The 23,058-nt window shown below is 40.1% G+C and overlaps 1 protein-coding gene across 1 annotated transcript in view; it reads left to right on the plus strand.

Moving 5' to 3' along the window:
- The first annotated feature begins 796 nt into the window (after window positions 1-796).
- The window catches only part of castor1 (cytosolic arginine sensor for mTORC1 subunit 1), a 35,264-nt gene continuing 13,002 nt past the window's right edge, over window positions 797-23,058 (plus strand). Inside the window, exon 1 of the mRNA XM_014171237.2 lies at window positions 797-1,126. Within this exon, the coding sequence (XP_014026712.1) occupies window positions 1,014-1,126 (113 nt within the window). The 5' untranslated portion in view covers window positions 797-1,013. The remainder of the gene's footprint in view (window positions 1,127-23,058) is intronic.

A 23,058-nucleotide genomic window follows, 5' to 3' on the forward strand; every position in this document is an offset into this window, starting at 1 on the left:
ATGCTTTTGCAGTGATGGTATTGCAGACCCTGCCCCAGTATCTGTGCATTGGAGATGTGGATATGAGATGCCTCCTCTCTAATGCCCAGGAAGCTCTGATTCAAACTCCCATTAAACAGCTCTGCAAGCGTTATAATGTCAAAATATGTTTGTTACTCACAAAATATGGAGTTTCGCTGAGCAATTATCTTCATTTGCTCCCATTAAGGCCTGTATGTACTTCCAAAAAAGGTGTAAATAAAAATGTAGAAGTAACCGAAAAAATGTCTATTCAGCACCTTCATTCACTCATTACTGCCACACACAGGTTGGTTGTCTACAACAGCTCAATACATTGGAAGTGCCAAAGAGGCATTTTTATGGTAACTTGTACATTTTTATTTAGACCTTTTTTAGAAACACATCAGAGGTAACGGGAGTAAATGAAAGTTCAGCGAAACTCAATATTTGTTGAGTAAAGAACATATTTTGACATTGTAATGCTTTCAGAGCTGTCAAATGGGATTTTGAATCGGAGCTTCCATCTCACTCATTGTCAACATCTCAAACACACAGATACTGGCTCAAACACACAGATACTGGGACATGCAGACCCGAAGTTGCAAGCACTGTTCACTGTTCTAGAATTGTAAATGTTTTGGGGTTATGGATGTGATAAATAGGCTACTATGAATATCAGATAGGCCTATATTATATCTGTCACGTTTATTCATTTTATAATATATTAGCTTCCTCTGTAGCTTTAAGACCAGGGGGGCGTGTTATTATATGAGGCCGTGTCTTTTATTTGAATATAGAGTAGTTGAGTTGAGTGGAGTCGGATTGCGTAGCATGTTTTTCTCTTTATCGGTGACTGACTGATGCAAGACACAGTCCATCTAAACTACGGGCGTTTGTAATCCAAGGGAGTTAAATAACACAGTCAACATTAATTCATAAACTTTTTATTGGATCGTGCCTGGAACTAGAAAATCATTCAGACAGATTCAGGCAGGATTGCGCTATTCAGAACCATGGACTTACACATTCTGGATCACAGACTGCGAGTGACCAGCATTTGCAAAAATGGGCTGGTGAATTTCACTCACCCACTGATCAAACTCATATTTCTGCGGAAAAGAACAAGGTAAGATTATTTGTGTGAAGAGATCTGTTCATTTTAAGTCGTCCGCGATCCCAAAACGTGCAAAAAAGTATAATAATTTAAAAAACATTGCCAGGTCGGTGTTGTTGGCAGACTAACCCTTGATCATGACTCTGTGCCATTAGGCTACATTAAACATAAGGGTCATTGGAAGAAGGCATCTTCTGTAGGATAAGTTTCGAGATCCCTGACGCTCGGTCTGAACATTCTTATACATGGCTTGCGGTACGGTTTTGCAAACATAAGGACCTTTCATATCAGCGATATATATTTTTTAAAGGTATAATTTATACACACCTTGATAGGGTTAGTGATCCCACCTGGCCATATCTACTTACATGTTACAGCGCTTGTTTATAGAAGACAAGAGGGTCCTAACACCTGTGTGTGAATTTAACTCGAAGTGTACTATAGTTTAATCGGATGGAGGCACCCATAGCTGTATAGATTTGTGTTACACTTTACTGTAGCAGTTTAAGTTTTTTTATTTGAAGGATTCTTTATTGCAGATGAAAGATAAGGGCCATATGTTTCGAAAGCCTTTACACATGCGATAATTAGTTAACGTCTCAAAACGTTAAGACACAACGGCAGGATTGTAGTTCACGTCAGGCAGTCCTGGGCTAAGGTAATGGCTGAGAACTGTAGGGAGAAAGCAAAATGCCGCCTAGAGTTTTCGAGAGGTAATGGCAGACACACATGCTAGCTTGGACCTGCTTGGACATGCACATATTTAGCAGATGTTATTGCGGGTGTAGCGAAATGCTTGTGTTACTAGCTCCAACATTGCAGTAGTATATAGGGTTGCAAAGGTTCGGAAACTTTCCGGTAAATTTCCTGAAATTTTCCACTTGGAAATTAAGCATGGGAATTTTGGTAATTTTGCTTAAATTCATCTAAAAAGTTAGCTTATAACAGTGAACCTTTTTGTGGGATACACAAGGCAAATCTTGGTCTTGTGGCATATTTTGGTTAAACTATCCCCAATTCAATGGAATTGCAAGCCTCTGCATGCACAGTGCATTCTTCCATCACATGTGCAGTGCACTCTTCCATCACATGTACAGCTGATTCTCAAGATCTTGCACACTAATGAGATGCTATTGAGCCCACACTACCACACTGTCTGAGCCAAGGACTACATGCTTTTTTACTGTATTGCAATCATCTAGCAGTATCTAACAGTGCTGTAGTATCTAAAACCGATTCACAACAATACGCACATCTAAAAGAATGGAATTAAGAAATATATAAATAGTAGATCGAGCAATGTCGGAGTGGCATTGACTAAAGTAGAATAGAATACAGTATATACATATGAGATGAGTAACGCAGTATGTAAACATTATTAAGGTGACTAGTGTTCCATTATTAATGTGGCAAGTGATTCCAAGTCTATGTATATAGGGCAGCAGCCTCTAAGGTGCAGGGTTGCATAACAGGGTGGAAGCTGACTAGTGATGGCTATTTAACAGTCTGATGGCCTTAAGATAGAAGCTGTTTTTCAGTCTCTCGGTCCCTGTACTGACCTCGCCTTCTGGATGATAACAGGGTGAACAGGCAGTGGATCGGGTGGTTGATGTCCTTGGTGATCTTTTTGGCCTTCCTGTGACATTGGGTGCTGTAGGTGTCCTGGAAGGCAGGTAGTTTGCCCCCGGTGACGCGTTGGGCAGACCGCACCACCTTCTGAAGAGCCCTGCGGTTGCGGGGGGTGCAGTTGCCGCACCAGGCGGTGATACAGCATGCTCTCAATTGTGCATCTGTAAAGGTTTGTGGATATTATGGATATTCTCTCACAGGACAGAACTGTGTAGAGTTTGCACAAATATTAATGTCTTAGCGCTTATTGCAGGACTTTGATTGTGGGAAATCACATTTCCAGTCAGTCTATTGTGTGTATTAGACATTCATATTTCACTGTATTAGCATCTAAAATATTAGCGTCTTAGGTATAGGCTGCCTAATTGGTTAAAATAAATGCTAACAAACAAAATAATACAATCAGCTGTTGGATACAGATAGCCTTTGGGTAATGTGATTAGCTCATCCACAAGACTCACCCTATATAGCCACCCACACTTCACTTTCCCTGTTCAGGTGTCTGTTCTCACATAATATGATGATGAAAGCACTTTACTTTCAATGGGACCTAATCACTTCTCCAAGGCTCCTGTCCTGACTTGACTGTATCCTAAAGACAAAGGCAGCTTTATGGAAGTATTCAGCTTTAACAACTGAATATAGTAGTTCAGCTTTTTAAGTGCCCTGAATGAATGGCGGCTGCAGTGGCAATTTTCTGCTGAGCCCTGCCTTTTTATTCTGTAATAGTTAATGACTTGGCCTGGCTTGCATATGCATCAGCCAGGAAAAAAGGATTAAACATCTGGCGTCTACTACAGTGAGTTCCAAAGGTATTGGGACAGTGACACAATTTTGGTTGTTTTGGCTCTGTACTCAGCACTTTAGGTTTGTAATGATACAGCTTTAATTTGAGGGTATTTTCATCCATATTGGGTGAACTGTTTAGAAATTACTGCACTTTTTGTACATAGTCCCTTCATTTTAGTGGACCAAAAGTATTGGGACAAATTGACTTGTGTATTAAAGTAGTCAAAAGTTTGGTATTTGTTCTCGTATTCCTAGCACGCAATGTAAAGTCACAAGTTTGATGTAGTCATTGCGTGCTAGGAATATGGGACCAAATACCAAACTTTTGACTACTTTAATACACAAGTGAATTTGTCCCAATACTTTTGGTCCCCTAATATGGAGGGACTATGTACAAAAAGTGCTGTAATAAAAAGATAACCCAATAAGGATGAAAATACCCTAAAATGAAAACTGACAGTCTGCACTTTGACCTCATATAGTCATTGTATCATTTCAAATCCAAAGTCCTGGAGTACAGAGCCAAAACAACAACTCAATTGTCACTGTCCCAATACGTTTGGAGTTCACTGTATATACAGTTGAAGTCGGAAGTTCACATTCATCTTAGCCAAATACATTTAAACTCAGTTTTTCACAATTACTGACATTTTTAATCCTAATAAAAAATTCCCTGTCTTAGGTCAGTTAGGATCACCACTTTTATTTTAAGAATGTGAAATGTCAGAATAATAGTAGAGAGAATGATTGATATATTTCAGCTTTTATTTCTTTCATCACATTCCCAGTGGGTCAGAAGTTTACATGCACTCAATTAGTATTTGGTAGCATTGCCTTTAAATTGTTTAACTTGGGTCAAACGTTTTGGGTAGCCTTCCACAAGCTTACCATAATAAATTGGGTGAATTTGGCCATTTCCTCCTGACAGAGCTGGTGTAACTGAGTTAGGTTTGTAGGCCTCCTTGTTCTCACACCCTTCAGTTCTGCCCACACATTTTCTATGGGATTGAGGTCAGGGCTTTGTGATACCTTGACTTTGTTGTCCTTAAGCCATTTTGCCACAAATTTGGAAGTATGCTTTGGGGTCATTGTCCATTTGGAAGACCCATTTGCGACCAAGCTTTAACTTCCTGACTGACGTCTTGAGATGCTGCTTCATTATATCCACATCATTTTCCATCCTCATGATGCCATCTATTTTGTGAAATGCAACAGTCCCTCCTGCAGCAAAGCTTACATACTGTAGTTTGCCTGTCTTTAAATGGGAAGAAATGCCATCCATGTGTAACAGTGTAGGTTCCGTCCCTCTCTTCGCCCCAACCCGGGCTCGAACCAGGGACCCTTGCACACATCAACAACTGACACCCCACGAAGCATCGTTACCCATCGCGCCACGAAAGCTGCGGCCCTTGCAACGCAAGGGGAAACCCTACTTCAAGTCTCAGAGCGAGTGACGTCACCGATTGAAACACTATTAGCGCGCACCACCGCTAGCTAACTAGCCATTTCACATCGGTTACACATGCCAAGTGGGAGAAGGCAGTTTAAAAGGTTATTTATAGGCCAGATCTCACTTTATGTGAGGTCCAAGCAGCACTACCGGCTGTCTTCAAGGACTTGCTTATCATAAAAGTTTTATAGATCAGTCCAGGAACTTCAGTCTACCAGCTTAGGCACCATACTCTTCTGGCAAGCGTCATCAATGTTAGATTTGGCTTTTGCCCCTTGACTACCTTCTGACAACCAATTCTGGTGCATGATGACCTTTTTAGATGTTTAGACATGTATACAGCGGATATATTGCTCGATAATACATTCTAAAGGAATTTATCAGCGACTCCCTCCATTGAGTCAGTAGTAGGCTATTCATTGTACCTGTAGACATATTGCTATGGGTACACTACATGACAGTACATCTAGGACGTTCCCATGGCCTAGCCTGCAGTAGCTGTTTAGGGACTCTGGCTGTGTTTTTGTCTTTGTTGTCATGCTTTGTATTTATGTCATATTGCCCTATCATTCTGTTGTCTCCTGACCTTGATGTTTTCCTGTTTTTGGAGTGGGGGTCAGGCCATGTGGAGAAGGGGGGGGTTTATGCTGAATTGTTTAGACTAGAGTTACCATGAATGCATTTGGGGAACATATCAACAAACCCTAATGTAAACAATGTTCTTTTTTGAACAGCCTCATAATTGCATTAGGTATTTGAGTTCTCCCTATTACAGGCCTCTAGCTGCCATTTAATTAGTCCTATAGTAGGCTACCCAAGAAAGAGCACAAAATCGCCAAAAGCAAACAACCAGTTTTTTTAAGGAGGTAGGCTAACCAACCACTCAGAAGTCATCACCATGCATAGAAAGAAAGCAAAGCTTAAGTAGCCTATTTTTTTGTTTTAGCTCTGTCTGACAGTTTCTTCAGTAGCACAATTCTCATTCAGCATTGCTATTCTAGAAAAGCCATATGAGTGTGTGTGCTCAGCAATAATTAGCTAGTAAATGTGTCTTTTTATTAAGCCTTATCAGTTCTTTCTCTATTTAAGGTTATGTTTGAGGCCTTACTTTTTTCTATTCTTCTGGTGAAAATTGGTACCGCTAGCCTACATAAGGGTTTGAAGAAAAGCTTAAGGAGGAGGATGCAGTATCTCTTACTCTCAGCTGAGAGTCTGCTACAGTGTTGAACTATGATGGCCGTGTGTGCGTGGAGATGGTGGAAAAAGTCCCCACCATCATACTTGAGTAAAAGTAAAGGTACCTTAATAGAAAATGACTCAAGTAAGTCACCAAGTAAAATTATACTTGAGTAAAAGTATTTGGTTTAAAATATACTTAAGTATCAAAAGTAAAAGTATAAATCATTTTAAAATCCTTATATTAAGCAAACCAGATGGCACCATTCTCTTGTTTTTTTTAAATTTATGGAAAGCCACAGGCACATTAACATTCAGACATAATTAACAAACGAAGCATGTGTGTTTAGTGAGTCCGCCAGATCAGAGGAACCAGGGATGTTTGGTTGATACGTGTGAATTTGACTATTTTCCTGTCCTGCTAAGCATTAAAAATGTAATGAGTACTTTTGGGCGTCAAGGAAAATGTTTGGAGTAAAAAGTACAATATTTTCTTAAGGAATGTAGTGAAGTAAAAGTAGTCAAATTATAAATGGTAATGTACAGATACCAAAAAACGACTTAAGTAAAAATACTTTTATGTACTTTACACCTGTGTGTGTGTGTGTGTGTGTGTGTGTGTGTGTGTGTGTGTGTGTGTGTGTGTGTGTGCGCGCACACACTGTTAGCCTATGTTGCTACTGTGTTAATCTATGAAGTGTGTGTGCACACTGTACAGTGTTAGCCTATGTTGCTGCCTTCCCTATAAATACTGCCGATTCCGTGTAAAAGTCAACCTGAGCATGCACAAGTAAGGTTAGTCATTTCCAAATGAAAGCATTTTCATAATTACCCATAAACTGAACTCCAACATATAGATCTTAAGTAGGAAGTTGCATGCATTTTGACCATTTACAGAGTAGGTGGCCAAGTCTCAAAGGCTTTTCAGTCAATCATATTTCATGGCTTTTAGAAAGGGCTCAGTGTGCTTGTTTTTCCACTAAGCTGTCCCCCAGTATTTGTTATGAAGATGAGATATTAATGAAGCAATACAGATCAAATAGAAGTGTCTTGAGTTTTGTTTGCGTGTTCTGCAGCCTTGTAAAGATAGGGGGGTGACTGGTACAGACAATGTAACATCCACAACATTTTTTAGGAACATCTGATCATCTTGGATCTTTCTCTGTTAAGCTAACTTTCGTCAAGGTTTTGTGTGGTCTATAATTTGTTTCTTTTCATTGTCAGTATCCTTTTCCAGCATTATGATATCCGTAACATAACAGTTGTGGATGTGATGGATATTGATGGATCATATTTTGGCTTTAGAAGCTTCTGCATTCACCACATTTTGTGTGCTTATTCTTCAGAATTTCACTAGTGTGCTAGCTAAGATTCTCTTGGAAAATATATGCTGAAATGCATTTGTCATATGGCAGTACTGTTTAAAAAAACCAAAAAAAAAACATTTTTAAATAGAAGTGATTTTTGATAATCTGTGAATAGGGCTGGGAATTGCAAGGGATTTCACGATATATTATTTTCACGATACTTGGGTGCCGATACGATATGTATTGCTCACTATATGTCTGCTGAAGAGCGAGCATGAGAACACATTTTGATCAGTAACCACATTTTCATGCAAGTAAAGTCATACCGTATACAAAAAAAAAAATGACAACGGCTGTGATGGAAACAGGACGTTTCGGTACAATTCTGTGTATTGTACCAAGTGTATAGGCTCTATCACATCCGGCCATGATTGGGAGTCCCATAGGGCGGCGCACAATTGGCCCAGCGTCGTCCGGGTTTGGCCCGCGGTAGGCCGTCATTGTAAATAAGGATTTTGTTCTTAACTGACTTGCCTAATTAAATAAAAAAAGAAATGCCGACAAATAATTAGTTAATTCGACAAAGTGGGATGTTTTTGTTTCGGTAAAATGTATTATGCCAGAAATTGCAGTAGAAGCGCATTTATGCGCAAATGCTGATATAATAACCCTCATATCGAAGCAAACTTGGAGTCACGCGATGATATGTTGTGTGTGTGGTCCTCCCACTTCGACTCGGAAAACTATATAGTTTATTAGGTACAGATGAAGTAAGTTATGATTAACTTCACAGGGTGTTGAAAGTGCACCCTATAAGCTTAATGTTCCTTTCCAATAGATATAGATTTTTATTTGGCATATGAAAACTTAAGTGAAAAATTACTTTTTGTAATGCACCACATTTTCTCTTCAAGTCAGTTTGGTGTAAACGCACTACTGCAGGGAAAATGCAAATATTTTCTTTATGCATATTAGAATATTCACGTGAAAATCTGTCGCCAATTGGATGGAAACCTAGCTAGTCAGAGACATTAGAAGTCCTGAACATATTGGCTCACTATTTAAAAAGAAGATGGAGAACAAGCTATAGGATGAGAAATACCAGCGTTTTGGTGCAGGTACAGCTGACATGCGCTAGCTAACACTACCTATATCGATATAATATCGTCCAAAAATAATATTGAAATGTATAACTGTATTGTTTTTTCACTCCCATCACTAGTCCCAGAGTGTCTTTTTCAAATGAAAGCCCCCCAAAGTATACAGACTTCATCCAGTGTCCAGAAAAGTGTATTGTCAGTATACAGTAGGCACATTTTTATATCATCTATTTTTTTATATATTTTTTTACAATATTACAGAAATTGTAATACCCCCAAAAATTGTATTTGTGTCTAAATTGGTAAACTGATAAAGGTATATTTTGAGATATGACAAAATATAATATAACCTATTAGGGTGTGTTGCCTGGTCTAGTATACTATTCCGTCTACCTGTAATTATACTGTACAATCCTTAGGTACTATACCTTCTGCTGCCATTTAAAACATTACATATGACAACCAATGTGTTATAATAGATTTTGATCAAGAAATCATTAAGATTTTAATGCCCATTTCAGACTGTAACATCCATTAGTTGTTTTTCATACCTAAAGTAATAATGGAAATGTCAATATTTTCAAAATGATAGTTTTTGTGTTCAGCCAAGCCTTTCCTTTGAAATGGCAATCCATGTTATGACCTAAGACTTACAAACTCAGACCTTTGCTAATATGTTCAGTTTCCCCAAAAAGCTTGTCCGTTTCATGTAACATCCATGACACTTCTTATTTGCTTATTTCTTCAACAAGTCTGCTTTATTGGGTATACACGCCCCCCAAGGGGTACTATAGGCGCGCACACACACACACACAAAGTTACATTTATATTTTGTTTGTCCATTCTGTGAGACATGAAAGTTGTGATTTTTTTAAATTTATTTTTTGCAAATGGAATGTCCATAATGCTGGAATCTCCCATAAACGGAATAGGACTACTCTCCAATCTGTGGTACAAAGACCGAAGGGCAAGGCAAGCTAGCCCCTTTTTTCTCTGCAGCTTGCTAATGAGAGAGCATGGGTCGCAACAATGCCGCCTCTGAGCCAAAAACAATGGAGACTTTTCCACTTGCCTGCACCAGTAGGCAGTCAAGGTCGGTGCCCAATGTTTATACTGCGAAGGCCCGGGGGCCCTGGGCTAGCAACAGGGGAAGAGCTGGGTAAACTTTAGCCATTGTTTAAGAGAAGACACTTGCTATACACTGAGTGTATAAACATTAGGAACACCTACCTAATATTGAGTTGCACCCCCTTTTTCCCTCAGAACAGCCTCTTTGTCGGGACATGGACTCTAGAAGGTGTCAAGTGTTCCACAGGGAGGCTGGCCCATGTTGACTCCAATGCTTCCCACAGTTGTCAAGTTAGCTGGATGTCCTTTAGGTGTTGGATCATTATTGATACACAGGAAATTGATTGTGAAAAACTCAGCAGCATTGCTGTTCTTGACGTACTCAAACCGGTGCGCCTGGCTCCTACTACCATACCCCGTTCAAATGCACTGAAATATTTTGTCTTACCCATTCACCCTCTGAATGGCACAAATACACAATCCATGTCTCAAGGCTTAAACATCCTAATACATCTACACTGACTGAAGTGGATTTAACAAGTGACATTTAAGTGATCATAGCTTTCACCTGGTCCATTTGTCATGGAAAGTGCAGGTGTTCCTTATGTTTGGTACACTCAGTGTATAGTAGGTGCAGCGAAATGCTTATGTTACTAGCTCCAACAGTGCAGTAGAATGTCTAGCAAATAACACAAATACACAAATAATAAAACGAATCAAAACAAGAAATCAAATGTCAAAATAACAATCCAAAGTAATATATTAGTGAGCAGTGTCAGAATCCAGGATATAAATACGCGGTGTGTGTATATCATTTGGAAAAGAAAATGGTATGTACAGTAGTAGTTCATTCTAATATACCTACAGTATGTCGAATACAGTATACATACACCGTGAGGAAGAAACCGTATATAAACAGTACATAGATCGTAGAAGTGACCAGTGTTGAATATCTCTATATGCTTGGCGCGTTAGTCTCAAGGTGCAGGGCAGAGGACCGGGCAGGTAGCCGGCTAGTGATGCCTGTTCAACAGTCTGGTGGCCTGGTGATAGAAGCTGTTTCTCATGGTCCCGGCATTAATGCACCTGTACCGTCTGTCTGCTAGCTGGTAGCAGGGTGAACTAGGGCTGTGGCGGTGACCAAATTTCATCAGACGGTGATTGCCAAGCAAGTAACTGTCGGTCTCACGTAATTTATCATTAATTAACATAAACACATTTAGTATCTCCTGGAATCCACACAGCCTACAAGCCATTTATAAAAAGTCTAAGAAATCCATGTAATATAGCCTACACCTTCATAAGAAATCCATGATTTATTTTAGACAGGTCTAAATAAGCATGATATGAAGAAATTGCAGTCTATTTCAGAAGAAAAGAATAGCATACTCTGAGTTGTCCTGATGTGGCTATTACAAATGGCTGTGGGCTACACTAGTTCAACACCATAGTGCCCTCAAAGCTCATCACTAAGCTAAGGACCCTGGAGCTAAACACCTCCCTCTGCAACTGGATCCTGGACTCCCTGATGGGCCACCCCCAGGTGGTAAGGGTAGATAACACATCTGCCACTCTGATCCTCAACACGGGGGCCCATCAGGGGTGCGTGCTCAGTCCCCTCCTGTACTCCCTGTTCACTCATGACTGCATGGCCAGGCACGACTCCAACACCAAGTTTGCTGATGACACAGCAGTGGTAGACCTGATCACCGACAACGATGAGACAGCCAATAGGGAGGAGGTCAGAGACCTGGCCGTGTGGTGCCAGGACAACCTCTCCCTCAATGTGATCAAGACAAAGTAGATTGTGGACTACAGGAAAAGGAGGACAGAGCATGCCCCCATTCTCATTGACAGGGCTGTAGTGGAGCAGGTTGAGTGCTTCAAGCTCCTTGGTGTCCACATCACCAACAAACTAACATGATCCAAGCACAAGACAGTCGTGAAGAGGGCACGACAAAGCCTATTCCCCCTCAGGAGACTGAAATGATTTGGCATGGGTCCTCAGATCCTCAAAAGGTTCTACAGCTGCACCATCGAGAGCATCCTGACTGGTTGCATCACTGCCTGGTATAGCAACTGCTCTGCCTCTGACCGCAAGGCACTACAGAGGGTATTGCGTACGGCTCAGTACATCACTGGGGCCAAGCTTCCTGCCATCCAGGACCTCTATACCAAGTACATTAAATAAAAATGCAGGACAAAACACACATCACGACAAGAGAGACAACACTACATAAAGAGAGACCTAAGACGGCAACATAGCATGGTGACAACAGCATAGTAGCAACACATGGCAAAATCACGGTCGAACCAGGGGCTGAACCTGTTTTTTAATTCTAATTTTATTTTTTGGGGGCGTTTGTTAACAATTACTGTAGATATCAAACAAGAATGTCCAAGTTTCTTCGACAGAGGGGATCAAGCTGGTTCTATACCAATTTAGAGGCCAGGTCATGAAGGAAGGCTTGCTCATTAAAGTTTTTTAGCATGCGTCTATGACAAATCAGGACAGGTCGTTTCACTGAGCAGCCATTACGAACACAGGCTGTAAAACAGTGATCACTAAGGTACCAGTCTGGTGTTTTCTGTAATGACCTATCAGGATTATTTGTGAGGATAACATTGAGGAGAGTAGCCTTTTCTGGGTGTTTGGAGTCATACCTTGTGGGATTGGTAATAATCTGAGAAAGATTTAGGGAGTCTCATTGCTTTAGGACTTGGTCAGGTGGTTTAAGCATGTCCCAATTTAGGTCACCTAGCAGGACTAATTCAGACTTAGTGTAAAGAGCCAGGAGAGGGCTTAGGGCAGGTATGGTACAGGCCGGTGCTGATGGAGGATGATAACACCCTGCAACAGTCAACGAAGAGATATTTGAAAGTTTTATTGCTTAAAACCAGAAAATCAAATTGTTTGGGGACAGACTTGGTGGAGACAACCGAGCATTGAAGGTGATCCTTGGTAAAGATAGCCACTTCCCCACCTTTGGAAGATCGGTCTTGCTGAAAAAGGTTATAGCCAGAAAGGTTAACATCAGTATTCAAAACACTCTTTCTAAACCACGTCTCAGTAATGACTAACACATCTGGATTGAAGCTGTGAACCCACACTTTCAATTGATCCATTTTAGGTATTAAGCTTCTAGTGTTAAGGTGCAGAAAACCCAGGTTTTTACGAGAGCAGAAATCAGTGAAACAGATATCAGAGCACAAGTCAGAATTGGGGCTAAGCAAAAGTAGATAGGCCAGGGTGTACATGTACATTTCCAGATATCATCAACAGTAATACAATCAAGGCACGGCAGAGGACAGGGAGAGCTCTGCAGTGTTGCTTTATGACATTTGAATGTGCATTAGATGGCAGCAGGATCATATTATACAGCAATTTCATCAGGTAACATGAATACAAAGCCGGCAAGAGGTGGTTAGAATAGGATGGGGGGCCAAAAGTCAGTGTAACCAATAGAGTCAGAGTCCCGAGTGTGGGAACAAACAATCTATCCCACGGTTGGGTAAACAAGAAAGTTCATAGTCAACAAAGCATGCAGGAGTCATGAGGCAAATGGCAATGGCTAGCCCCCAAATAACGACTTGGGGCTAGCCATCTCACTCACATGGCTCTCCGTCACGTGATCGGGTCTTTCTCTAAGTGAAGACAGACACATCGGGGACGCAACTGCGCGTGTCCTTTTCCGACTGTCCACATTTACTTTTCGTCAGCCAACAAGATGAGTAGGCCTAACAGCAAAAGCACTAGCCTATATCAATCTGCTATCCCCCATAATATAGAAGTCGACCTATTCTGTGCAAGAAATAAATATTTCAAACATACTGTAGTCTGGGACAGTTGTGGGATGCGATAGATCCCAAATTAATACAACCACTAGCATAAAAATGTTTTTATGCAATGTGGCTGATGCAACCGATCAGAACGTTTAGCTTAAAATGTTGATAAACTATTAGGCTATATCTTCACATTGTAAGTGCAGCAATGCACACATGGTAGGAGGCTATAAGCGCAAATGTTCCGTTAGCGGACAACACCTTTATCAAAAGTGACCGCAAATGCAATTATGCATGTAATGCTTTTATTATAAAGGTGCATTTTTATGGTGAAAAATTATCTTCCCCAAACTTAACTCACACGCTGCTTATGTATGCCAACCCCTTGTAAAGCGGATTAATGTGCTTAATTTCAAGAAGTTATTTGGCCACTTTAGTTGTGATACAAACCTTGTTAAAACATATAGGCCTATGGGCTAGGCTACATGAGGTGTGCAACTATGATTTAGAAAAAGTCGCAAAAAAAGACATTGTTTCTTATGCTGGGCATCATTCACAAGTGATAATATATAATTCACAAGTGATAATATTGTCAACCATTAGACTATTCTTGATTTAATCTTGTCTTTACATATATATAAAAAATGTGACATTTTGTTTTGATTTAGAATGGACCATTTATCATGCACCTGTATCGAAACGGGGGCAGCATTTCGATACAGGTGCATCTATGCACTTAAATAGTGAATGGAGGACGCTTTTCCCCATGGTTTATCTTCATGCCAGCCAGGTAGGCTATACTCCTATTGTAAATATAAGCAATGTGCTTAACCTGTTGAGGGTAGGGGGCAGTATTGACACGGCTGGATAAAAAACATACCCGATTTACTCCTGCCCAGTAACTAGAATATGCATATAATTATTGGCTTTGGATAGAAAACACTCCAAAGTTTCTAAAACTGTTTGAATGGTGTCTGTGAGTATAACAGAACTCAAATGGCAGGTCAAAACCTGAGAGATTCCTTTACAGGAAGTGGCCTGTCTGACCATTTATTGTCTTTCTTTGACATCTCTTTCAAAAACTTAGGATCTCTGCGGTAACGTGACACTTCCCACGGCTCCAATAGGCTCTCAGAGCCCGGGAAAAACCTGAATGTCGTCATTCCAGCCCCAGGCTGAAACACATTATCGCCTTTCTCAAGTGGCCGATCAAGGGACTGTGGGCTTAGGCGCGTGCACTGGCCGCCCCCGTCTTTGTGTTTTTTCCTCTGTTTGCCGAAAAGGAGATTCCCGGTCGGAATATTATCGCTTTTTTACGAGATAAATTGCATAAAAATTGATTTTTAAACAGCGGTTGACATGCTTCGAAGTACGGTAATGGAATATTTAGAATTTTTTTGTCACGAATTGCGCCATGCGCACGACCCTGATTTACCATTTCGGATAGTTTCTGGAACGCACGAACAAAACGCCGCTATTTGGATATAACGATGGATTATTTGGGACCAAACCAACATTTGTTATTGAAGTAGAAGTCCTGGGAGTGCATTCTGACGAAGACAACAAAGGTAATAACATTTTTGTTATAGTAAACCTGATTTTGGTGAAGGCTAAACTTGCCGGGTGTCTAAATAGCTAGCCCGTGATGGCTGGGCTATGTACTTAGAATATTGCAAAATGTGCTTTCACCAAAAAGCTATTTTAAAATCGGACATATCGAGTGCATAGAGAAGTTCTGTATCTATAATTCTTAAAATAATTGTTATGCTTTTTGTGAACGTTTATCGTGAGTAATTTAGTAAATTCCCCGGAAGTTTGCGGGGGGTATGCTAGTTCTGAACGTCACATGCTAATGTAAAAAGCTGTTTTTTGATATAAATATGAACTTGATTGAACAAAACATGCATGTATTGTATAACATCATGTCCTAGGGTTGTCATCTGATGAAGATCATCAAAGGTTAGTGCTGCATTTAGCTGTCTTCTGGGTTTTTGTGACATTATATGCTAGCTTGAAAAATGTGTGTCTGATTATTTCTGGCTGGGTACTCTGCTGACATAATCTAATGTTTTGCTTTCGTTGTAAAGCCTTTTTGAAATCGGACAGTGTGGTTAGATTAACGTGAGTCTTGTCTTGAAATAGCTGTAAAATAGTCATATGTTTGAGAAATTGAAGTAATAGGATTTTTAAGGTATTTGAAAATCGCGCCACTGGATTACACTGGCTGTTGCGTAGGTGGGACGAATTCGTCCCGCCTAGCCCAGAGAGGTTAACATTTGGAAAGTTGAGAAATATAGGTGGTCTAGCCTATAGAACGCTGATGGGATCCTTGTCTTTTTACTAGCGGCCATCAATGTTTTCTCCCGCAATTGCATAGCCTATAGAAATGTTGTGCAACATGAGCTCATGGGCTCTCATGAAGTGTTTGATTAGATTTTTGAATACATTTGCATTGATGTCAGAGTCATTACAGGGACAATAGTGCTGAGTACCAGGCAGTTAGCAAGTTTGGTTGGCTACTAATGACCATCAGCAGAGCTTGGAGAAGAGTAATTATCGTGACTAATCGGTCATGTTGAATTTGACTGCCTTCGTGACTAGTGACCGCCGGTTTGGCGGTAATGTGGTCACCTCAACAGCCCTTGGGTGAACAGATCATGGCTTGGGTGGCTGAGGTCCTTAATGATCTTCTTGGTCTTTGTTTTGGCTGACCGCACCACTCTCTGGAGAGCCATGGGGTTGAAAGCGGTGTAGTTGCCGTACCAGGCGGTGATGCAGCCCGACAGAATGCTCTCAATGGTGCATCTGTAAAAGTTTGAGGGGCCATGACAAATTTCTTCAGTCGCCTCCGTTTGAAGAGGCACTGTTGCGCCTTGTTCAGCACAGTGTCGGTGTGTTGGAACCATTTTTATGTCCTCAGTGATGTGCACGCCAAGGAACTTTTTGCTTTTAACCCTGTCCACTGCGCCTCAGTTAATGTGCACGCTCACATACACACCATGGTCACCAGAAATGGTGAGAGATTGTGCATAATAGAATGACATCATCATGGCTCACACCCCTCCCACTTCTTCCGATGAAACATCAGTTGCAAAATCAAGTTCGCTCGCTCTCTTGCCGTCTCTCACAAATGTACTGTACGTCTGCTCACTCAACGCCACCAAAGAAATAACTTGTTTTTTCTTGTTCATCACCAATCATTAAGGTATGACTGTGCCTTTGTTGCTACATGCAGTGAACTGAGGACATAATGGAATGGATGCTTAGTTTTCTCATCTAAGCCTAGAATATAGAATTATAATGTTGAATCTCCCCGTCAGTGCCTCAGATGTTTTGAAGAAGCTTCATAGAAAAATGTGAATGATTACCACAGAAACAGGAAACTAACCCATCAACGGTGTTACGCAGATGGGAGGTTGAAGACCCGGCTCCAAACCATTAAAAAAGTGCCTGCTTAAATTAGGCGGTAACGACTTACTTTGACTACATATCCATAATGCATTTATAATACACAGGCATTTCATGAATGTGTTATAACGGGACCCAACCGCGTTATTAAAGCTTAATACAATATATCCATAGTGCATTCATATCATGCTATGCAAGAGCTCATATTTGGGTATCTTAATAGATGCATCATTACAATGACAGTGTAGTGTCATGGTTGTTCTCAAAAGTGTACTTCTGCTATACCAGCTCTTAGTGAATATGTCAAAAGGCCAAACTATATATATATATATATATATATACTCTTTCGTAACTCATTAACAGCCCTCCTCCACATCCCAATTAACTTGGTCATACTGGTCTATAACGCACACATGAAAGGTCTATGTATGAATTCTATGCAGTCAAAGTAGTCTTTTTTTTCCCCCCATTTATAAAGCATTTATAGCTTTTGGTAATTTAACTGTGCAGTTTGCCACTATGATCTAGAACACCAACATTAAAGGTCTATTTATTAATTATATGCAGTCAATGTACTGTCATTTCTATTTAATTTCAAATGCATTTATAAACATGCCTCACTTATCAAGAAGAATACGGACACAACACAGAATGGTTCAAGGAAATATGAACATTTTTATTACAATTTTCCAATGTAGCTAGCACATAAATCAATTGCTGAGGATATTGCCAAAGAATCCTACTATTGGCAGTTATCTGTGACTTAAAAAAAAAAAAAAGATTTAACAAAGGTTGATATTCAAAGATTCAGACTCTTAACTATTTTTGTGAGTAGAACATAATCAAACAGGGTGGTAAAGCTAGCCAGCATTTCCCCCTTATTCATTAGCTAATTTAGCTAGCAGCTAGCTAAGCCCCTGGCACAATGTCAACACGTTTTCCAACTCTGTAAATAAAAGTTAGAAATTTGTCATAAAACGAATGAAACATTTTGTTACAATGTTAGGTAGCCATTTCACTATTTTAAAACAGGACATACAGTTGAAGTCGGAAGTTTACATACACTTAGGTTGGAGTCATTAAAACTCGTTTTTCAACGGTTTGCAACTGCACATGGGGACAAAGATCGTACTTTTTGGAGAAATGTCCTCTAGTCTGATGAAACAAAAATAGAACTGTTTGGCCATAATGACCATCGTTATGTTTGGAGGAAAAATGGGGAGGCTTGCAAGCCAAAGAACACCATCCCAACTGTGAAGCACGGGGGTGACAGCATCATGTTGTGTGGGTGCTCTGCTGCAGGAGGGGCTGGTGCACTTCACAAAATAGATGGCATCATGAGGTAGGAAAATTATGTGGATATATTAAAGCAACATCTCAAGACATCAGTCAGGAAGTTAAAGCTTGGTCGCAAATGGGTCTTCCAAATGGACAATGACCCCAAGCATACAGTCGTGGCCAAAAGTTTTGAGAATGGCACAAATATTAATTTCCAAAGTTTTCTGCTTCAGTGTCTTTAGATATTTTTGTCAGATGTTACTATGGAATACTGAAGTATAATTACAAGCATTTCATAAGTGCCAAAGGCTTTTATTGACAATTACATGAAGTTGATGCAATGAGTCAATATTTGCAGTGTTGACCCTTCTTTGCAGAGGTCTTGAAAATCTGCCCTGGCATGCTGTCAATTAACTTCTGGGCCACATCCTGACTGATGGCAGCCCATTCATGCTCAATCAATGCTTGGAGTTTGTCAGAATTTGTGGGTTTTTGTTTGTCCACCCGCCTCCTTGAGGATTGACCAAGTTCTCAATGGGATTAAGGTCTGGGGAGTTTCCTGGCCATGGAGCCAAAATATCTATGTTTTGTTCCCCGAGCCACTTACAGTGGGGAGAACAAGTATTTGATAAACCTGCAAAATCGGCAGTGTTCCTACTTACAAAGCATGTAGAGGTCTGTAATTTTTATCATAGGTACACTTCAACTGTGAGAGACGGAATCTAAAACAAAAATCTAGAAAATCACATTGTATGATTTTTTTAAAGTTATGTCATGCAATAAAATTCAAATTAATAAGTATTTGATCACCTACCAACCAGTAAGAATTCCGGCTCTCACAGACCTGTTTGTTTTTCTTTAAGATGCCCTCCTGTTCTCCACTCATTACCTGTATTAACTGCACCTGTTTGAACTCGTTACCTGTATAAAAGACACCTGTCCACACACTCAATCAAACAGACTCCAACCTCTCCACAATGGCCAAGACCAGAGAGCTGTGTAAGGACATCAGGGATCTCCTTGCGAGCAAGGAGGCCTACAAGCTCTGTCAGGAGGAATGGGCCAAAATTCACCCAACGTGTTGTGGGAAGCTTGTGGAAGGCTACCCAAAATGTTTGACCCAACAATTTAAAGGCAATGCTACCAAATTCTAATTGAGTGTATGTAAACTTCTGACCCACTGGGAATGGGATGAAAGCTGAAATAAATTATTCTCTATTATTCTGACATTTCACATTCTTAAAATAGTGGTGATCCTAACTGACCCAAGACAGTTGATTTTTACTAGGATTAAATGTCAGGAATTGTGATACACCTTAGCCAAATACATTTAAACTAAGTTTGTTAACTTCCGACTTCAACTGTGTTCACTTCGGGTTACAACCTAGCATTCTTTTGGTTTCTTATTAGCTATTTTTTATTTTAAATGTGCAAACATACAATGTCAGTCATGAACTCCTATTGGTTGTTGTTAGGGACTCTTTGTTAGTTCCCCCTTCTGTTTGAGTGACAATTTTTGGTTTCTTGCTGGGGAACATCCCTGTCAGTGTTTCCCAGCAAGAAACCAAAAATAGTTTATCAAACGGAAGGGAGAACGAACAAAGTCCCTAGCAACAACCAAAATGGGTCGGGTTCTGAAAGATACCCATGGGGTGTCCACTGAAAGTTGATTAGCATCAACGGGGACCTAAAAGACACACACCAGGAGTGCCCAATAAATTTGCATAAGAGACAAACAAAAATAAAACCCACACTAAACTTAAAGACTGGAAGCAAACCAAAGTGGAGCAAAAGGAAAAACAAGGAAGATGAGATTTATTTTTTTATTTTAAGAAATCAAATGGGGCGAGCTAACTGAAGGTGTTAACCCTCCCCAACTCTCAAGTCAACTGGCGCACTGGGCCAGCAGCTCTTAAATATCACCTGTGCCAACACAGATGAAACACCTTCTCACTAACGAGATGACAAGCCAGCACAGGTCTAACACATACTGACTAACGAGGTGACACCAATCGGTGTGCCCAAACTGCTAACGTCCAACCTTGAAATATAAATGGAAAAGCCAAATCCTGTAACACCTTCCCCCTTAAGACAACAAATATATATTTTGTTGGACAAAACCGACAGAAAACAACTTCAATTTCACAACATGATCCACTTAAATGCGTCGCTATTTAAATGCATTGCCTTGTCCAATATAAACATGGTGTTTACTGGCTGTCAACACTTCGACAAAACATCATACATACATGCATGCATGCAAGTCAAATTTGGACACCTAATCATTCCAGGGTTTTTCTTTATTTTTTATATTTTTACATTGTAGAATTATAGTGAAGACGACAAAACTATTAAATAACACATATGGAATCATGTAGTAACCAAAAAAGTGTTAAACAAATCAAAATATATTTGAGATTCTTCAAAGTAGCCACCCTTTGCCTTGATGACAGCTTTGTACACTCTTGGCATTCTCTCAACCAGCTTCACCTGGAATGCTTTTCCAACAGTCTTGAAGGAGTACCCACATATGCTGAGCACTTGACTGCTTTTCCTTCACTCTGCAGTCCAACTCATCCCAAACCATCTCAATTGGGTTGAGGTCGGGTGATTGTGGAGGCCAGGTCATCTGATGCAGCACTCCATCACTCTCCTTCTTGGTCAAATAGCCCTTACACAGCCTGGAGGTGTGTTGGGTCATTGTCCTGTTGGAAAAACAAATGATAGTCCCACTAAGCGAAAACCACATGGGATGGTCTGTCGCTGCAGAGTGCTGTGGTAGCCATGCTGGTTAAGTGTGCCTTGAATTCTAAATAAATCACTGACAGTGTCACCAGCAAAGCACCACCACACCGTCTCCTCCATGCTTCACGGTGGGAACAACACATGCGGAGATCATCCGTTCACCTACTCAGCGTCACAGACACTGCAGTTGGAACCAAAAATCTCAAATTTGAACTCATCAGACCAAAGGACAGATTTTCACCTGTCTAATGTCCATTGCTCGTGTTTCTTGGCCGAAGCAAGTCTCTTCTTCTTATTGGTGTCCTTTAGTCGTGGTTTCTTTGCAGCAATTTGACCATGAAGGCCTGATTTCACGCAGTCTCCTCTGAACAGTTGATGCTGAGATGTCTGTTATTGGTGGACCAAAAAAAGCTGAAACCTGTTAATCGGCCGAAATGTTATATATATATATATATATATAAACACACACACACACACACACACACACACACACACACACACACAGAGAATATAATGACAATTACAACAATACTGAGTGAACCTTTTTTTTTACATTTTACTTAATATAATACATAAAATCTTAGTCTCATAAATAATGAAACATGTTCAATTTGGTTTAAATAATGCAAAAACACAGTGTTGGAGAAGAAAGTAAAAGTGCAATATGTGCCATGTAAAAAAGCTTTCGTTTAAATTCCTTGCTCAGAACATGAGAACATATGAAAGCTGGTGGTTCAATATTCCCAGTTAAGAAGTTTTAGGTTGTAGTTATTATAGGAATTATGACTCGTCAACTATTTCTCTCTACCATTTGTATTTCATATACCTTTGACTATTGGATGTTCTAATAGGCACTTTGGTATTGGCAGCCTAATCTCGGGAGTTGATAGGCTTGAAGTCATAAAGAGCGCTGTGCCTCAAGCATTGCTAAGAGCTGCTCGCAAACGCAGTTAAGTGCTGTTTGAATGAATGCTTACGAGCCTGCTGCTGCCTACCACCGCTCAATCAGACTGCTCCATCAAATATCAAATCATAGACTTAATTATAATAAATACACAGAAATACGAGCCTTTGGTCATTAATATAGTCAAATCCGGAAACTATCATTTCGAAAACAAAACGTTTATTCTTTCAGTGAAATACGGAACCATTCTGTATTTTGTCGAATGGGTGGCAACCCAAAGTCTAAATATTGCAGTTACATTACACAACCTTCAATGTTATGTCATAATTATGTAAAATTCAGGCAAATTAATGACGGTCTTTGTTAGGAAGAAACAGTTTGCAACGAGCCATGCGGCCCAAACTGTTGCATATACCCTGACTCTGCTTGCACTGAATGCAAGAGAAGTGACACAATTTCCATAGTTAATATTGCCTGCTAACATGCATTTATTTTAACTAAATATGTAGGTTTAAAAAATATATACTTCTTTGTATTGATTTTAAGAAATGTTTATGGTTTGGTACATTTCTGCAACAAATGCTTTTTTTCACGAATGCGCTTTTGTTAAATCATCACCCGTTTGTCAAAGTATTTTTTTATTTTACTAGGCAAGTCAGTTAAGAACAAATTCTTATTTTCAATGACGGCCTAGGAACAGTCTTGTTCAGGGGCAGAACGACAGATTTGTACCTTGTCAGCTCGGGGATTCGAACTTGCAACCTTTCGGTTACTAGCCCAATGCTCTAACCTACCCTGCCACCCCAAGGCAGTAGGCTGTGATTCGATGATAAATTAACAGGCACCGCATTGATGATATGCAACGCAGGACAAGTTAGTTAACTACACATGGTTGATGATATTACTAGATTAACTAGTGATTATGTGAAGATTGATTGTTTTTTATAAGATAAGTTTAATGCTAGTTAGCAACTTACCTTGGCTCATTGTAGCCACAAGGTCCTTTTGACACTGCACTCACATAACAGGTGGTCAGCCTGCCACGCAGTTTCCTCATGGATTGCAATGTAATTGGCCATAATTGGCATCCAATAAGGCCGATTACCGATTTGTTATGAAAACTTGAAATCGGCCCTGATTAATCGGTCGACCTCTAGTCTGTTACTTGAATTCTGTGAAACATTTATTTGGGCTGCAATCTGAAGTGCATTTAACTTTAACTTCTTCCTTTCCTGTATCGGTCCTTGTGAGAGCTAGTTTCATCATAGCGCTTGATGGTTTTTGCAAGTTCTTGCCATTTTCTGGAT

Source organism: Salmo salar, chromosome ssa24 (genome assembly GCF_905237065.1).
Source record: "Salmo salar chromosome ssa24, Ssal_v3.1, whole genome shotgun sequence".
Classification (NCBI taxonomy): Eukaryota; Metazoa; Chordata; class Actinopteri; order Salmoniformes; family Salmonidae; genus Salmo; species Salmo salar.